The sequence below is a fragment of the Coregonus clupeaformis genome, chromosome 12, assembly GCF_020615455.1.
Source record: "Coregonus clupeaformis isolate EN_2021a chromosome 12, ASM2061545v1, whole genome shotgun sequence".
Taxonomy (NCBI): domain Eukaryota; kingdom Metazoa; phylum Chordata; class Actinopteri; order Salmoniformes; family Salmonidae; genus Coregonus; species Coregonus clupeaformis.
In genome coordinates this window covers 14968463-14984239 of record NC_059203.1, presented here as the reverse complement: position 1 = coordinate 14984239, position 15777 = coordinate 14968463, and the positions used below count along the sequence as shown (strand labels likewise).

The 15777-nt window shown below is 44.4% G+C and overlaps 2 protein-coding genes across 3 annotated transcripts in view; one reads left to right on the top strand and one right to left on the bottom strand.

Moving 5' to 3' along the window:
• Positions 1-15777, bottom strand: part of LOC121577873 (centromere protein P) — a 170628-nt gene that overhangs the window by 38887 nt on the left and 115964 nt on the right. The gene's annotated exons all lie outside the window — the stretch shown is intronic.
• On the top strand, positions 1256-15045 carry ecm2 (extracellular matrix protein 2, female organ and adipocyte specific). Its single transcript, XM_041893138.2, has 8 exons — positions 1256-1617; positions 2426-2541; positions 7555-7690; positions 7934-8091; positions 10973-11112; positions 11794-11906; positions 12040-12253; positions 13152-15045. Exons 1-8 carry the CDS (start codon positions 1353-1355, stop codon positions 13318-13320), a joined length of 1311 nt encoding a protein of 436 aa, XP_041749072.2. The 5' UTR covers positions 1256-1352; the 3' UTR covers positions 13321-15045.

Sequence of the window (15777 nt, the reverse complement as noted above, 5' to 3'; positions counted from 1 at the left end):
GGCCATTCCCTCCCCTACCCTGGACGACACTGTGCCAATTGTGCGCCCCCCCATGGGACTCAAATGATGTCAATTAGCCTATCAGAAGCTTCTAAAGCCATGACATCATTTTCTGGAATTTTCCAAGCTGTTTAAAGGCACAGTCAACTTAGTGTATGTAAATTTCTGACCCACTGGAATTGTGATACAGTGAATTATAAGTGAAATAATCTGTCTGTAAACAATTGTTGGAATAATTACTTGTGTCATGCACAAAGTAGATGTCCTAACCGACTTGCCAAAACTATAGTTTGTTAACAAGGAATTTGTGGAGTGGTTGAAAAACGAGTTTTTAATTACTCCTGAGTGCTAACTGTGCCACTAGAGATCCTGGTTCGAATCCAGGCTCTGTCGCAGCCGGCCGCGACCGGGAGACTCATGGGCGGCGCACAATTGGCCCAGCGTCGTCCAGGGTAGGGGAGGGAATGGCCGGCAGGGATGTAGTTCAGTTGATAGAGCATGGCGTTTGCAACGCCAGGGTTGTGGGTTCGATTCCCACGGGGGGCCAGTATAAAAAAAAATATATATATGTATTCACTAACTGTAAGTCGCTCTGGATAAGAGCGTCTGCTAAATGACGTAAATGTAAATGTAAACTTCCGACTTCAACTGTATATAGATATATACAGATCTACAGTGTAACACCGAACTCTGAAATACTAGTTGATAACTTTAGAGACTTTCCATTGGTGGAGCCATAACATGAATATGCCTCCACCAATCTATCCCTCTCTCCTGGATCTATTCCTCTCCCCTCCCTCCATCCCCTCTCCCTCCCTCCATCTTATCTCCCTCCCGCTTCCTTCTCTAACACTCTGTGGTTCCGATTGGCCCGTGGTGACGTCCCTGACTTCTCTGGCAATTCCCCAGTACCCAACGACCCCAGCGACCCTGTGAACCCTGACCTTGACCCCGCCGTGCCCCGCTCCCAGGCCGAGATCGAACTCCTCTTGAAGAGAGAGGAGGAGGAGCACAGGGAGGAGGAGACACGTCTTCTCAAGAAGGACGCCGAGAAAAAGAGGAAGAAGAAACAGAAGAAGGAGGCGGAGAGACAGAGGAGGCTGCAGGAGGAGAGGAGCCGCGAGGAAGAGCGGCTGCGGATGGAGAAGGAGGAGGAAGAGAGGAGGCAGGAGGAGGAGAGGAGGCGGGAGGAGGAGAGGAGGCGGGAGGAGGAGAGGAGGCAGGAGGAAGAGAGGAGGCAGGAGGAAGAGAGGAGGCAGGTGGAGGAGAGGAGGAGACACAAGGAAGACCTGAAGGAGAAACTCAGGGAGCTAGCGGAGCTGGAAGAAGAGGAGGAGGAAGAAGAGGAGGAAATGGAGCGGCTGTTGAGAGGAGATGTTTTCCAGATGTTTCCAGAGGAGTCGACCGAAGAGGACGTCATTCCACCTCCCCTAGCCAAGCCCACTGAGAAACAAGAGGAGGATGGAGGAGAGGAGTGGGGAGTGGTGGTACCCAGACCTGGGAACGCCCTCCCGCTAGGTTGTGATATCTCTGATGTCATTTTGACGTGTGAGAACGCTAAGCTGACCAACTTTCCTCCCCTAAACATCCCTGAACTCAAGTCTCTGAGTCTGGAAGGTAAGTTCAAGGAAAACTCCAACCAAAAACTATCGTTTGGTATTTGTTTCATTAGTAAATTCTTGATACAGTCCCAAGATGTTTTGCATGTCAGCAATCCAGTTTTCAAGATATGTAACTTTCAAAGTACAGAAATACAGCCGGCATGATGCATGTTGCATCATATGATGCTGTGTTTTACCAGCTGTATTTCTGTACTTTGAAAGTTACATATCTTGAAAACTGGATTGCTGACATGCAAAACATATTGGGACTGTATCAAGAATTTACTAATGAAACAAATACCAAACGATAGTTTTTGGTTGGAGTTTTCCTTTAAGGCAGCTGTGTGTGTGTGTGTGTGTGTGTGTGTGTGTTGCATAAGGTAGCTAACACACCATCATGTGTTACAGACACTAGACTAGAAATTTCAATCCCAATCACCCAAAACCAATCCCTACGCACAGAGACTAAAGTTAACAGGAACTTTAAATAATAAAATACTGAGGATAGATGTATTAGTTTCCTTGTTAAGCTTTAGTTGACTTAGTTTAGCTTGTTATACTGCAATTATGGAGGCTTTGCATAATTATGGTATGTAATAGAGGTATGCGAGTTGAGCTTTTGGACCATGTCTTGACTTGCAGGACACGTAGTCATGGAAAGTACAACAGAGCTATTCTAAACACATTTAATCACGCTGTCAGTCACAACTCTGCCAGGCTCTGGCGTCCAGGCTTAATGATCAAGATCAAAATACTGACCCAGCATGGAGGATATTAATGTGATTTTATTCCTCATATTTTAATGTTTCTGATTTAACCGCCAGGTAACGACATCACAACCATCCCAGTGGGAGCATTCAACGGTATCCCCAACCTGGAGTGGATCAACCTGGGCAAGAACAGGCTGATGGCTGCTGGCATTGCCCCACATGCCTTCAAAGTAAGAGTTGTTTTTTTCTGCTGGCATTGCCCCACATGCCTTCAAAGTAAGAGTTGTTTTTTTCTGCTGGCATCGCCCCACATGCCTTCAAAGTAAGAGTTGTTTTTTCTGCTGGCATCGCCGCACACTCCTTCAAAGTAAGAGTTGTTTTTTCTGCTGGCATCGCCGCACACTCCTTCAAAGTAAGAGTTGTTTTTTCTGCTGGCATCGCCGCACACTCCTTCAAAGTAAGAGTTGTTTTTTCTGCTGGCTTCACCCCACACGCCTTCAAAATAAGGAGTCTGTTTCCAATGAGCCTGTCCAACCAATGAAACATGAACAGTGTGGGAACAGTGTGGGAGCAGATATCCATCAGTTTATATGTGAACAAACAGAAGCATTTCAACATGATGGAGAAAAAAATAACCATTTGACTCACTCTCTCTGGTCAAAATAAAGTCTGCGTTTAAACAGTCAATGGTGAAATCCATCTTGTACATTTCCCAAAACAAACAGCGGTCTATCATACTAGAGTTATGACTGGCTTACCTGGTTAAAATAAAAATAAATACATACAAAAAAAAAAAACACTTAGATGGACATCAGCAGTATAGATATATGATTTAACTTGTCTTAACTTTGAACGAGGCACAACAGACGCCAAAATCTCACTTCTCCCTGTTTTAAACCAACATGAACTAACTGTAGCATGACTCTTGGAGCCAGTCTGCACAATGAAACGGAGTCTAAACTCTTACGCCGTGCAGGCTTTAAAGGAATGCTGTTGAGCTAGCTTCAGCCTGCTCTGCCACAAACCTGCACACGACTTTTAACAAAAACAACATTCCATGGCCCTTAGTCAAGAGAAACCTCAGAGGAACAGGGTTAGAGAAACCCCAGAGGAACAGGGTTAGAGGAACAGGGTTAGAGAAACCTCAGAGGAACAGGGTTAGAGGAACCTCAGAGGAACAGGGTTAGAGAAACCTCAGAGGAACAGGGATAGAGAAACCTCAGAGGAACAGGGATAGAGAAACCTCAGGGGAACAGGGATAGAGAAACCTCCGAGGAACAGGGATAGAGAAACCTCAGGGGAACAGGGATAGAGAAACCTCAGAGGAACAGGGTTAGAGGAACCTCAGAGGAACAGGGTTAGAGGAACAGGGTTAGAGAAACCTCAGAGGAACAGGGTTAGAGAAACCTCAGAGGAACAGGGTTAGAGGAACAGGGTTAGAGAAACCTCAGAGGAACAGGGTTAGAGAAACCTCAGAGGAACAGGGTTAGAGGAACAGGGTTGAAACCTCAGAGGAACAGGGTTAGAGAAACCTCAGAGGAACAGGGTTAGAGAAACCTCAGAGGAACAGGGTTAGAGGAACAGGGTTAGAGAAACCTCAGAGGAACAGGGTTAGAGGAACCTCAGAGGAACAGGGTTAGAGGAACAGGGTTAGAGAAACCTCAGAGGAACAGGGTTAGAGAAACCTCAGAGGAACAGGGTTAGAGGAACAGGGTTAGAGAAACCTCAGAGGAACAGGGTTAGAGAAACCTCAGAGGAACAGGGTTAGAGGAACAGGGTTAGAGAAACCTCAGAGGAACAGGGTTAGAGAAACCTCAGAGGAACAGGGTTAGAGAAACCTCAGAGGAACAGGGTTAGAGAAACCTCAGAGGAACAGGGTTAGAGAAACCTCAGAGGAACAGGGATAGAGAAACCTCAGAGGAACAGGGTTAGAGAAACCTCAGAGGAACAGGGATAGAGAAACCTCAGAGGAACAGGGTTAGAGGAACAGGGATGGAGAAACCTCAGAGGAACAGGGTTAGAGAAACCTCAGAGGAACAGGGTTAGAGAAACCTCAGAGGAACAGGGTTAGAGAAACCTCAGAGGAACAGGGTTAGAGGAACAGGGTTAGAGAAACCTCAGAGGAACAGGGTTAGAGAAACCTCAGAGGAACAGGGTTAGAGGAACAGGGTTAGAGAAACCTCAGAGGAACAGGGTTAGAGAAACATCAGAGGAACAGGGTTAGAGAAACCTCAGAGGAACAGGGTTAGAGGAACAGGGTTAGAGAAACCTCAGAGGAACAGGGTTAGAGAAACCTCAGAGGAACAGGGATAGAGAAACATCAGAGGAACAGGGTTAGAGAAACCTCAGAGGAACAGGGATAGAGAAACCTCAGAGGAACAGGGTTAGAGGAACAGGGATGGAGAAACCTCAGAGGAACAGGGTTAGAGAAACCTCAGAGGAACAGGGTTAGAGAAACCTCAGAGGAACAGGGTTAGAGGAACCTCAGAGGAACAGGGTTAGAGGAACAGGGTTAGAGAAACCTCAGAGGAACAGGGTTAGAGAAACCTCAGAGGAACAGGGTTAGAGGAACAGGGTTAGAGAAACCTCAGAGGAACAGGGTTAGAGAAACCTCAGAGGAACAGGGTTAGAGGAACAGGGTTAGAGAAACCTCAGAGGAACAGGGTTAGAGAAACCTCAGAGGAACAGGGTTAGAGGAACAGGGTTAGAGAAACCTCAGAGGAACAGGGTTAGAGAAACCTCAGAGGAACAGGGATAGAGAAACCTCAGAGGAACAGGGTTAGAGAAACCTCAGAGGAACAGGGATAGAGAAACCTCAGAGGAACAGGGTTAGAGAAACCTCAGAGGAACAGGGTTAGAGAAACCTCAGAGGAACAGGGTTAGAGAAACCTCAGAGGAACAGGGTTAGAGAAACCTCAGAGGAACAGGGTTAGAGAAACCTCAGAGGAACAGGGTTAGAGGAACAGGGTTAGAGAAACCTCAGAGGAACAGGGTTAGAGAAACCTCAGAGGAACAGGGTTAGAGAAACCTCAGAGGAACAGGGTTAGAGAAACCTCAGAGGAACAGGGTTAGAGAAACCTCAGAGGAACAGGGTTAGAGAAACCTCAGAGGAACAGGGTTAGAGAAACCTCCGAGGAACAGGGATAGAGAAACCTCAGAGGAACAGGGTTAGAGAAACCTCAGAGGAACAGGGTTAGAGAAACCTCAGAGGAACAGGGATAGAGGAACAGGGTTAGAGAAACCTCAGAGGAACAGGGTTAGAGAAACCTCAGAGGAACAGGGTTAGAGAAACCTCAGAGGAACAGGGTTAGAGAAACCTCAGAGGAACAGGGTTAGAGAAACCTCAGAGGAACAGGGTTAGAGAAACCTCAGAGGAACAGGGTTAGAGAAACCTCAGAGGAACAGGGTTAGAGAAACCTCAGAGGAACAGGGTTAGAGAAACCTCAGAGGAACAGGGTTAGAGAAACCTCAGAGGAACAGGGATAGAGAAACCTCAGAGGAACAGGGTTAGAGAAACCTCAGAGGAACAGGGTTAGAGAAACCTCAGAGGAACAGGGATAGAGAAACCGCAGAGGAACAGGGATAGAGAAACCTCAGAGGAACAGGGTTAGAGGAACAGGGTTAGAGAAACCTCAGAGGAACAGGGATAGAGAAACCTCAGAGGAACAGGGTTAGAGAAACCTCAGAGGAACAGGGTTAGAGAAACCCCAGAGGAACAGGGTTAGAGAAACCTCAGAGGAACAGGGTTAGAGAAACCTCAGAGGAACAGGGTTAGAGAAACCTCAGAGGAACAGGGTTAGAGAAACCTCAGAGGAACAGGGTTAGAGAAACCTCAGAGGAACAGGGATAGAGAAACCCCAGAGGAACAGGGTTAGAGAAACCCCAGAGGAACAGGGATAGAGAAACCTCAGAGGAACAGGGTTAGAGAAACCTCAGAGGAACAGGGTTAGAGAAACCTCAGAGGAACAGGGATAGAGAAACCTCAGAGGAACAGGGATAGAGAAACCTCAGAGGAACAGGGATAGAGAAACCTCAGAGGAACAGGGTTAGAGAAACCTCAGAGGAACAGGGTTAGAGAAACCTCAGAGGAACAGGGTTAGAGAAACAGGGTTAGAGAAACCTCAGAGGAACAGGGTTAGAGAAACCTCAGAGGAACAGGGTTAGAGAAACCCCAGAGGAACAGGGTTAGAGAAACCTCAGGGGAACAGGGATAGAGAAACCTCAGAGGAACAGGGTTAGAGAAACCTCAGAGGAACAGGGTTAGAGAAACCTCAGAGGAACAGGGTTAGAGAAACCTCAGAGGAACAGGGTTAGAGAAACCTCAGAGGAACAGGGTTAGAGAAACCTCAGAGGAACAGGGTTAGAGAAACCTCAGAGGAACAGGGTTAGAGAAACCTCAGAGGAACAGGGTTAGAGAAACCTCAGAGGAACAGGGTTAGAGAAACCTCAGAGGAACAGGGTTAGAGAAACAGGGTTAGAGAAACCTCAGAGGAACAGGGATAGAGAAACCTCAGAGGAACAGGGTTAGAGAAACCTCAGAGTAACAGGGATAGAGAAACCTCAGAGGAACAGGGTTAGAGGAACAGGGTTAGAGAAACCTCAGAGGAACAGGGTTAGAGAAACCCATTTCCAGCCAGCTAGATCCACTGAAGTACTATATCACCAGAAAGAGGTGAGGTGTGACAATCAGGACATTTCTATAACAAGAACCCTTGATTTTGTTAACAATTTCGTGACAGAGTGCCAACAGCGATCGTTTTCTTTCCAATACTTTAGGTGCACTTGATTTAGCTTGCCCTCTTTAATGGAACCAATGGAATTGTCCCAATAAGTATTTTGTTAGTTAGTTAGTTATTTCAACCCAGGTCTCGTTTATATTCCAATGTACAATATTTACATTTCTTTATCAGTTTCCCCTTCCACAGAATGACAGATTATTTTCCATCACTATAACATGTAAACGATTGAACATGTATCTAGATATACAGTACTTTATTTTCCATTGGTTAGAATGGAAATTCCCAGAGACACACTTCCAATAAGTCTACTCCCACTATGTCTAGGGGTCCTAGCCTGTCTGAATGGTCCAAAGCCTGTCTGAATGAGTGTATTTAACATCAGCAGTAGGAGTAAGCTAACCAGGCGTTGGCTGCATGTGTCCAGGAGTATGCTAACCAGATGGCTAACCAGATGGCATTACCAGGGTCACGGGCCTGTTAATGTTGTTAATGTTTGCTGGTCAGGGCCTGAAGTTCCTGAGCCGTCTGTACCTGGACAACAACCTCCTAGAGACGGTCCCAACAGATCTCCCATCAACACTACAGGAACTCAAGTTCAACGAGAACCACCTCAAAGGGATCGAGGAGAACAGCTTCCAAGGTAACAAAACCAACAAACAAAAAAAATCTGCCTGCTGCTAGTTACAGGACAAACACTTTCAAACTACTCTTTGGGCCATTTCAGGCCATAAAATGGGTCAAACTGCAATGCTTCAATCCGAAAAAACGTTTCAACTGCACAAACATAAATATTTGTTAGTGGAAGTGGCTGAAACCATAACCAACAAGGAGACGATCTGACTTTTATAGGAAAATGCTTTAATTGTTGTGTAATTTCTGGCAGGTCTGAGTAGCCTGTTGACCTTGGAGTTGGAAGGGAATGTCCTGAGCGAAGGGAACGTGGACCCTCTAGCTTTCAGCCCCCTCTCCCAGCTTTCCTACCTCCGTCTGGGCAGAAACCACTTCAGGACTGTCCCCCAGGGACTGCCTCCATCTCTACTGGTAAGCTGGATCACTTCTATCCAAGCATTATATATATATACACATACACTACCAGTCAAAAGCTTGGACACACCTACTCATTCAAGGGCATTTCCTTCTTTTTACTATTTTCTACATTGTAGAATAATAGTGAAGATATCAAAACTATGAAATAACACATATGGAATCATGCAGTAACCAAATAAAGTATTAAACAAATCAAAATATATTTTATATTTGAGATTCTTTAAATAGCCACCCTTTGCCTTGATGACAGCTTGGCACACTCTTGGCATTCTCTCAACCAGCTTCACCTGGAATGCTTTTCCTACAGTCTTGAAGGAGTTCCCACATAGGCTGAGCACTTGTTGGCTGCTTTTCCTTCACTCTGCGGTTGACTTTAAAATGTATGTAGTTCTGTCCTTGAGCTGTTCTTGTCTATAAATGTTTTGTATTATGTCAAGTTTCATGTTTTGTGAGGACCCCAGGAAGAGTAGCTGCTGCTTTTGCAACAGCTAATGGGGATCCTAATAAAATACATAATATTCATCCCAAACCATCTCAATTGGGTTGAGGTCGGGGGATTGTGGAGGCCAGGTCATCTGATGCAGCCCTCCATCACTCTCCTTCTTGGTAAAATAGCCCTTACACAGCCTGGAGGTGTGTTGGGTCATTGTCCTGTTGAAAAACAAATGATAGTCCCACTAAGCCCAAACCAGATGGGATGGCATATCACTGCAGAATGCTGTGGTAGCCATGCTGGTTAAGTGTAAATACATCACATACAGTGTCACCAGCAAAGCACCCCCACACCATAACACCTCCTCCTCCATGCTTTACGGTGAGAAATATACATAATTTGCACATAAATTCATTAAAAATCCTACAATGTGATTTTCTGGATTTTTTTTCCTCAATTTGTCTGTCATAGTTGACGTGTACCTATGATGAAAATTACAGGCCTCTCTCATCTTTTTAAGTGGGAGAACTTGGACAATTGGTGGCTGACTAAATACTTTTTTCCCCCACTGTACATCTGATGGATCTGGATACTGCTTTCAAGCACATTTCTGCAGCATTAGTAAAGATGTAATCAATACATGTTGATGATTTCATTCCATGCTTCACTCTAGGGATTGTACCAGGTTTCCTCCAGACGTGACACTTGGCATTCAGGCCAAAGAGTTTAATCTTGTTTCTCATGGTCAGAGTCCTTTAGGTGCCTTTTGGCAAACTCAAAGTGGGCTGTCATGTGCCTTTTACTGAGGAGTGGCTTCGGTCTGGCCACTCTACCATAAAGGCCTGATTGGTGGAGTGCTGCAGAGATGGTTGTCCTTCTGGAAGGTTCTCCCATCTCCACAGAGGAACTCTGGAGCTCTGTCAGAGTGACCATCAGGTTCTTGGTCACCTCCCTGACCAAGGCCCTTCTCCCACGATTTCTCAGTTTGGCCGGGCGGCCAACTCTAGGAAGTGCGTTGGTGGTTCCAAACTTCTTCCATTTAAGAATGATGGAGGCCACTGTGTTCTTGGGGACCTTCAATGCTGCAGTCATTTTTTGGTACCATTCCCCAGATCTGTACCTCGACACAATCCTGTCTCGGAGCTCTACGGACAATTCCTTCAACCTCATGGCTTGGTTTTTGCTCTGACATGCACTGTCAACTTTGGGACCTTATATAGACAGGTGTGTGCCTTTCCAAATCATGTCCAATCAATTGAATTTACCACAGGTGGACTCCAATCAAGTTGTAGAAACATCTCAAGGATGATCAATGGAAACAGGATGCACCTGAGCTCAATTTCAAGTCTCATAGCAAAGGGTCTGAATACTTATGTAAATAAGGGATTTCTTTTTTTTTATTTGTAAGACATAATGCTTTGTCATTATGGGGTATTGTGTGTAGATTAAATAAATACAAATCATCATCAATCTATTTTAGAATAAAGTTGTAACGTAACAAAATGTGGAAAAAGTCAAGGGGTCTGAATACTTTCCGAATGCACTGAAAATATACACATATAATAGAATAAACGTGACTAAAATGACTGTAGACAGCGGCAGGTGGCTTAGTGGTTAAGAGCGTTGTGCCAGTAACCGAAAGGTCGCTGGTTCTAATCCCCGAGCCGACTAGGTGAAAAATCTGTCGATGTGCCCTTGAGCAAGGCACTTAACCCTAATTGCTCATGTAAGTCGCTCTGGATAAGAGCGTCTGCTAAATGACTAAAATGTAAATGTAAATGTAAATAAATGCATTTCTATAGCTTCCAAAATATATTTTACAACGGTGGGGGAGTGTCAAGATGGAGGCACGGTGGCTTCAGAACAGCGCCCCCTATCAGTAATCTGGTGTATATATAAATCATTGGTTTCATCCATTTCTTTCTGTGGATGGAAATTCTTCGGATAAATCTAAGGTACATTTCCGAGTTCCTCAAGGCTCTGTTCTTGAACCACAACAGTTCTTCTGCTACCCCTCTGCCATTTTAGTCATAAACACAGTGTAGATTTTCACTGATAAGTGGACGATACACAGCTGTACATTTCTATGAAACATAGTGAAGCAACTAAAGCATTTTTCTTGATAAGCCTTATCCACAACTCACTCTCATGCTCTGGTTAAAGACAAGGTGCCATGTCAGGAAGGAGTGGCTCAAACATAACAATTATGGCTAACCTCAACACTCAGCCCTGCCTGACATGGATGCCTGCTTCACATAACATCCAGTATAACATGTCATTACATAACATCCAGTACAACATGTCATTACATAACATTCAGTATAACATGTCATCACATAACATCCTGTAGAGGAGCAAATGGCCTCTCCAGCAAACAGTGCATCTCCATTGTGTATAAATAAAGCAGTATAAACAATCTTCATTTTATCGTTCTGTTTTCAGGAGGTTTATCTTGAGAACAACCTGATAGAAGAGATATCCGACTCCGTCTTCAACCAAACCACTAACCTGAACGTGATCTCACTGAGACACAATAGACTGGATGAGTCCAGGATCGCACCTCTAGCATGGATCGACCACAAGTAAGAAAACTAGAGGATTTCACAAGTCTTCTTTTCAATGCATATCTTACAAAGAAACTATAGTAAAGTTATTAGGAGTTCCACCCCCCCCCTTGTCCTCAGAACAGCCTCAATTCGTTGGGGCATGGGCTCTACAAGGTGTCGAAAGCGTTCCACAGGGATGCTGGCCCATGTTGACTCCAATGCTTCCCACAGTTGGCTGGATGTCCTTTGGGTGGTGGACCATTCTTGATAAACACGGGAAACTGTTGAGCATGGAAAAACCCAGCAGCGTTGCAGTTCTTGACACAAACCGGTGCGCCTGGCACCTACTACCATACCCCCTTCAAAAAGGCACTTAAATATTTTGTCTTGCCCATTCACCCTCTGAATGGCACACATGCACAATCCATGTCTCAATTGTCTTAAAAATCCTTCTTTAACCCGTCTCCCCCCCATTCATCTACACTGATTGAAGTGGATTTAACAAGTGGCATCAATAAGGGATCATATCTTTCACCTGGATTCACCTGGTCAGTCTGTGTCATGGAAAGAGCAGGTGTCCTTAATGTTTTGTCCACTCAGTGTATTTCACATTCCTTCCTCAAAGTGTTATTGTGTGTAGGTTTCTATTCTCTACGTGAACTAATGTCTTATTTTCTTCTTATTATTTCTCACTCTCTTCCTTCCTTCCTCCCTTAGGAACCTGGAGTCCATCGACCTATCCTACAACCGTCTGTACCTGGTCCCATCCTACCTGCCCAGAGCTCTGGTCCACCTGGTCTTAGTAGGGAACCAGATCGAGAGGATCCCAGGTATTTACCATCCAGGACCACTTTGGAACAATTTTTAATTCAGACTTTTAAGCGCTATCTTCTGGGTATACAATGTACAATCTTGCTGTGTATGTTTTTTTTACCCAGTTAAATTAATTTCAATTGAATTCAGGGTTTGTGTTTGCCCACATGGAGCCGGGCATCGAGTACCTGTATCTGTCCTACAACAAGCTGGATGGGGATGGGGTTGAGCCAGAGTCCTTCTTCGGTACCTACACCTCCATGACAGAGCTGTGTTTAGACCACAACCAGCTGATCACGGTTCCCCCTGGTATCAACGAGATGAGCACTCTGCACTTCCTCCGCCTCAATGACAATAAAATAAGGTACTGTACACGCCGTCTGCGTCCCAATATGGCATCCTATACCCTACATAGTGCACTGCTTTTGACCAGGGATGTAAGGGGCCCATTTGGGAAGCAATCGCTGACTCATTAGGCTAACTATTCACTGCTGTTATTCGTTATGACCATACTCAACCGCGCTTTGAAAAGACAAAAACACATGACAAGCTTATTCAGTTCTAGAGTATTGACTGCTTGCCAGTCCAGAATATAGAGTATACATAATCACATCAAATCAAAGTTTATTTGTCACATGCAAATCAAATCAAATGTATTTGTCACATGCACCGAATACAACGTGTAGACCATACCGTGAAATGCTTACTTACGAGCCCTTTCCAAACAATGCAGAGTTAAAAAGTAAGAAAAATTAGCTCAAATAAAAAAAAGGAAATAGTAACACACTAAAATAAGAATAATGAAGCTAGGAGTAGCGGTACTGAGTCAATGTGCAGGGGTACCAGGTAGTAATGAGACTACATTACCTTCGGAAAGTATTGAGACCCCTTGACTTTTTCCACATTTTGTTACGTTACAGCCTTATTCTAAAATTGATTACATAATTTTTTTCCCCTAATCAATCTACACACAATGCCCCATAATGACAAAGCAAAAACAGGTTTTTAGAAACGTTTGCTAATTTATAAAAAGTAAAAACAGGGAGTACAGGAGGGGACTGAGCACGCACCCCTGAGGGGCCCCCGTGTTGAGGATCAGCGTGGTGGATGTGTTGTTGCCTACCCTTACCACCTGGGGGCGGCCCGTCAGGAAGATCTAGTTGCACAGAATACAACAGGTGTCAAAGGTACGAAAAGAATATCCAGAATAGGATGATGTATGATTCACGATGTATAACCAATCATTTCTCTACATCCTACAGGACGTTTGCAGAGGATGCTATCTGTGACCCTCAGAACAACGAGGAGTCCCACATAGTGACCCTGCGTCTGGAGAACAACCTCATCGACCCCAGGAAGATCTCCCCCGCCGCCTTCTCCTGCGTACGCTCCTACTCCAGCGTCGTCTTGAAACCTCAGTGGACCCATTAAACATGATTTGAAAACTGTGGCAGAGTTCCAAAACAGACCCCTTCTCCCTAGGCGCTCCTGTAGATCTGAAAGGCTGGGATAGGTGGAAACAATATGGCGACATTTCCACACAGCCAATCACAAAGCAAGATGAAGCAATTATCATATAATCCTCTCAGATCTATAGAGCCTGGAATTCAGCCTCTGTTATTTTAGCAAAAGTCCAAAACCAAAGAAAATGTCAGTAAATCTGTAAACCAACTGTATCTCATTGTTAGAGTCATGCAACACATTCATATAAAAGGACTATAGGACCGAGCAAAACACACTTATGAAAACACACCATCCACTTCTGGTTTTCCATCTAAAACATCTGGAAACATTCTCGGGAAGTGAGGCACAGCTTCTTGGACTTTTTTTCTCTCCCTAAAACCTTAATGTAAAGATTGAAGTGTTTGAGTAAGACCTCCTAGTAGAGAAAACCTCAGCATGATTTGGTTTGAGTCCCAAATGGCACCCTGTTCCCTATATATAGTGCACTATATTTGACCAGGGCCCATAGGAAACAGGGTGCCATTTGGGACACAGATCTGGTGATAGAGGGCTACAACAATGTACATGTTGGCCCCAGTTTAGATGCTGCTTCATATTTTGTTAATTGACACTCGACCCGAGAGAAGAGATGGACCAACTAAACCACACGTATTCAAGTAGCACGGAAATATAATCGAACAACCTTTACCAGTCATATTGCCAGGGTTAGAGGCTCCAAAGTCTTTCTATAGATTATATTTCGAGGTCAAGGGTCAGGATCTACAATAGAGAGATATTCCACTGATGTAGATATGGGGATATGGGGATATGGGGATATGTATATAGGGGATAATAATCAGTATTTTGATATGTTATTGCTTTCACCTCAACAGACTTATTTCACAAGTCAATCATTCATTCTATAAAGAAACGATCCTGTACAATCATACAAGGAAACCATACCGTGGAATGGAAACTTTTACAATAGTTTTCAGTGTTTGAAATCTGTCTGCAACACCACTTGTGCCTGGCTGGCTAAGATTTAAAAGTGGGGATAAGAATTTATAAAAAGCTACATTTGAGAATTGCATTATCGATAAAGTTCATACAAAGTGCAAGTGACAGTTTATTTTTTCACACACCTGTACAAACATACGACGTACCACGCCTCAAATAAAGTCTGGCTTTGTTGTGATTACAATACTTTCCTGCTTCAATGAACCATTCGTTACAAACCGAAGAGCCAGAAGACTCAACCAACACTGGATGCTCTCCAGACCCCATGACAAGAGTTGCACCCCAAATGGCACCCTATTCCTGAACATAGTGCACTACTTTTAACCAGAGCCCCATAGGGGTAAGGTCCAAAGTAGTGCACTATGTAGGGAATAAGGGTGCATATTTGGGACTCGGGACACGTTCTCAAATTAGCGCTGCCTAGCGTATATGATGTCAGGTCATGTTGTGGTTATTAAGAATGAAAGAATAGCTACTTTGTGAGAATGTCCTTCAAGGACCTGTTGAATTTCTCAAAACACGTACCAATAATGCAACCGTATTACCAGCTGCACTGACTGAACTAACCACTGAACTATAAGAGCATATACCTCAGGATCACTTTCCAGTAACTGGAATAATACAGGCGGAGGCAGGTAGCTTAGTGGTTAAGAGCGTTGTGCCAGCAACCGAAAGGTCGCTGGTTCTAATCCCAGAGCCGACTAGGGTGAAAAATCTGTCGATGTGCCCTTGAGCAAGGCACTTAACCCTAATTGCTCCTGTAAGTCACTCTGGATAAGAGCGTCTGCTAAATGACTAATGTATTTGTTTAATTTAGGTGGATAGCAGAGTTAACAATACCTGATCGAATATCAGGGTCACGCTAGCCTGGTTCCCAGATCTGTTTGTGTTGTCTTGCCAACATCTATGGTCATTGACAAAGACGGCACAAACAGATCTGGGAACCAGGCTAAGGTCACGCTGAACTAAACGCTAAAAAGGGTTTAACGCTGTGACTGAAAGCATTCTTCTGAGAAGGCTACTGAGAGACTAGCATAGCAGCTAATCAGCCATGAACCACTGACTGCATCTGAAATTCACCCTATTCACTATATAGTGCACTACTTTTGACCAGGGCCAACAGGGTAACGTTAGTGCACTATACAGGGAATAGGGGGGTGCCATTTGGGATACAACCACTGATCACGTCTCTTCCTGTCACATGACCCCTGTTCTGATGATGCAGACAGTAGGTATACAAATTAAGTTTACCGTACGCGTAAGCTGCTGGGTTCAGTTCAGTCAGTCATATTTTCCTCTCATTTCAATGACACACACAGTCAAAACACACAAAAACACAGTCAAAACACAGTCAAAACACACAAAACACAGTCAAAACACAGTCAAAACACACAAAAACACAGTCAAAACACACAAAAACACAGTCAA

Coding starts and splice junctions, on each gene's coding strand:
- ecm2 (XM_041893138.2), top strand. CDS start 1,353: ATGGAGCGGCTGTTGAGAGGAGATGTTTTCCAGATGTTTCCAGAGGAG. Junction 1,618..2,425: donor CAAGTCTCTGAGTCTGGAAG/GTAAGTTCAAGG, acceptor TTTAACCGCCAG/GTAACGACATCACAACCATC. Junction 2,542..7,554: donor TTGCCCCACATGCCTTCAAA/GTAAGAGTTGTT, acceptor TTTGCTGGTCAG/GGCCTGAAGTTCCTGAGCCG.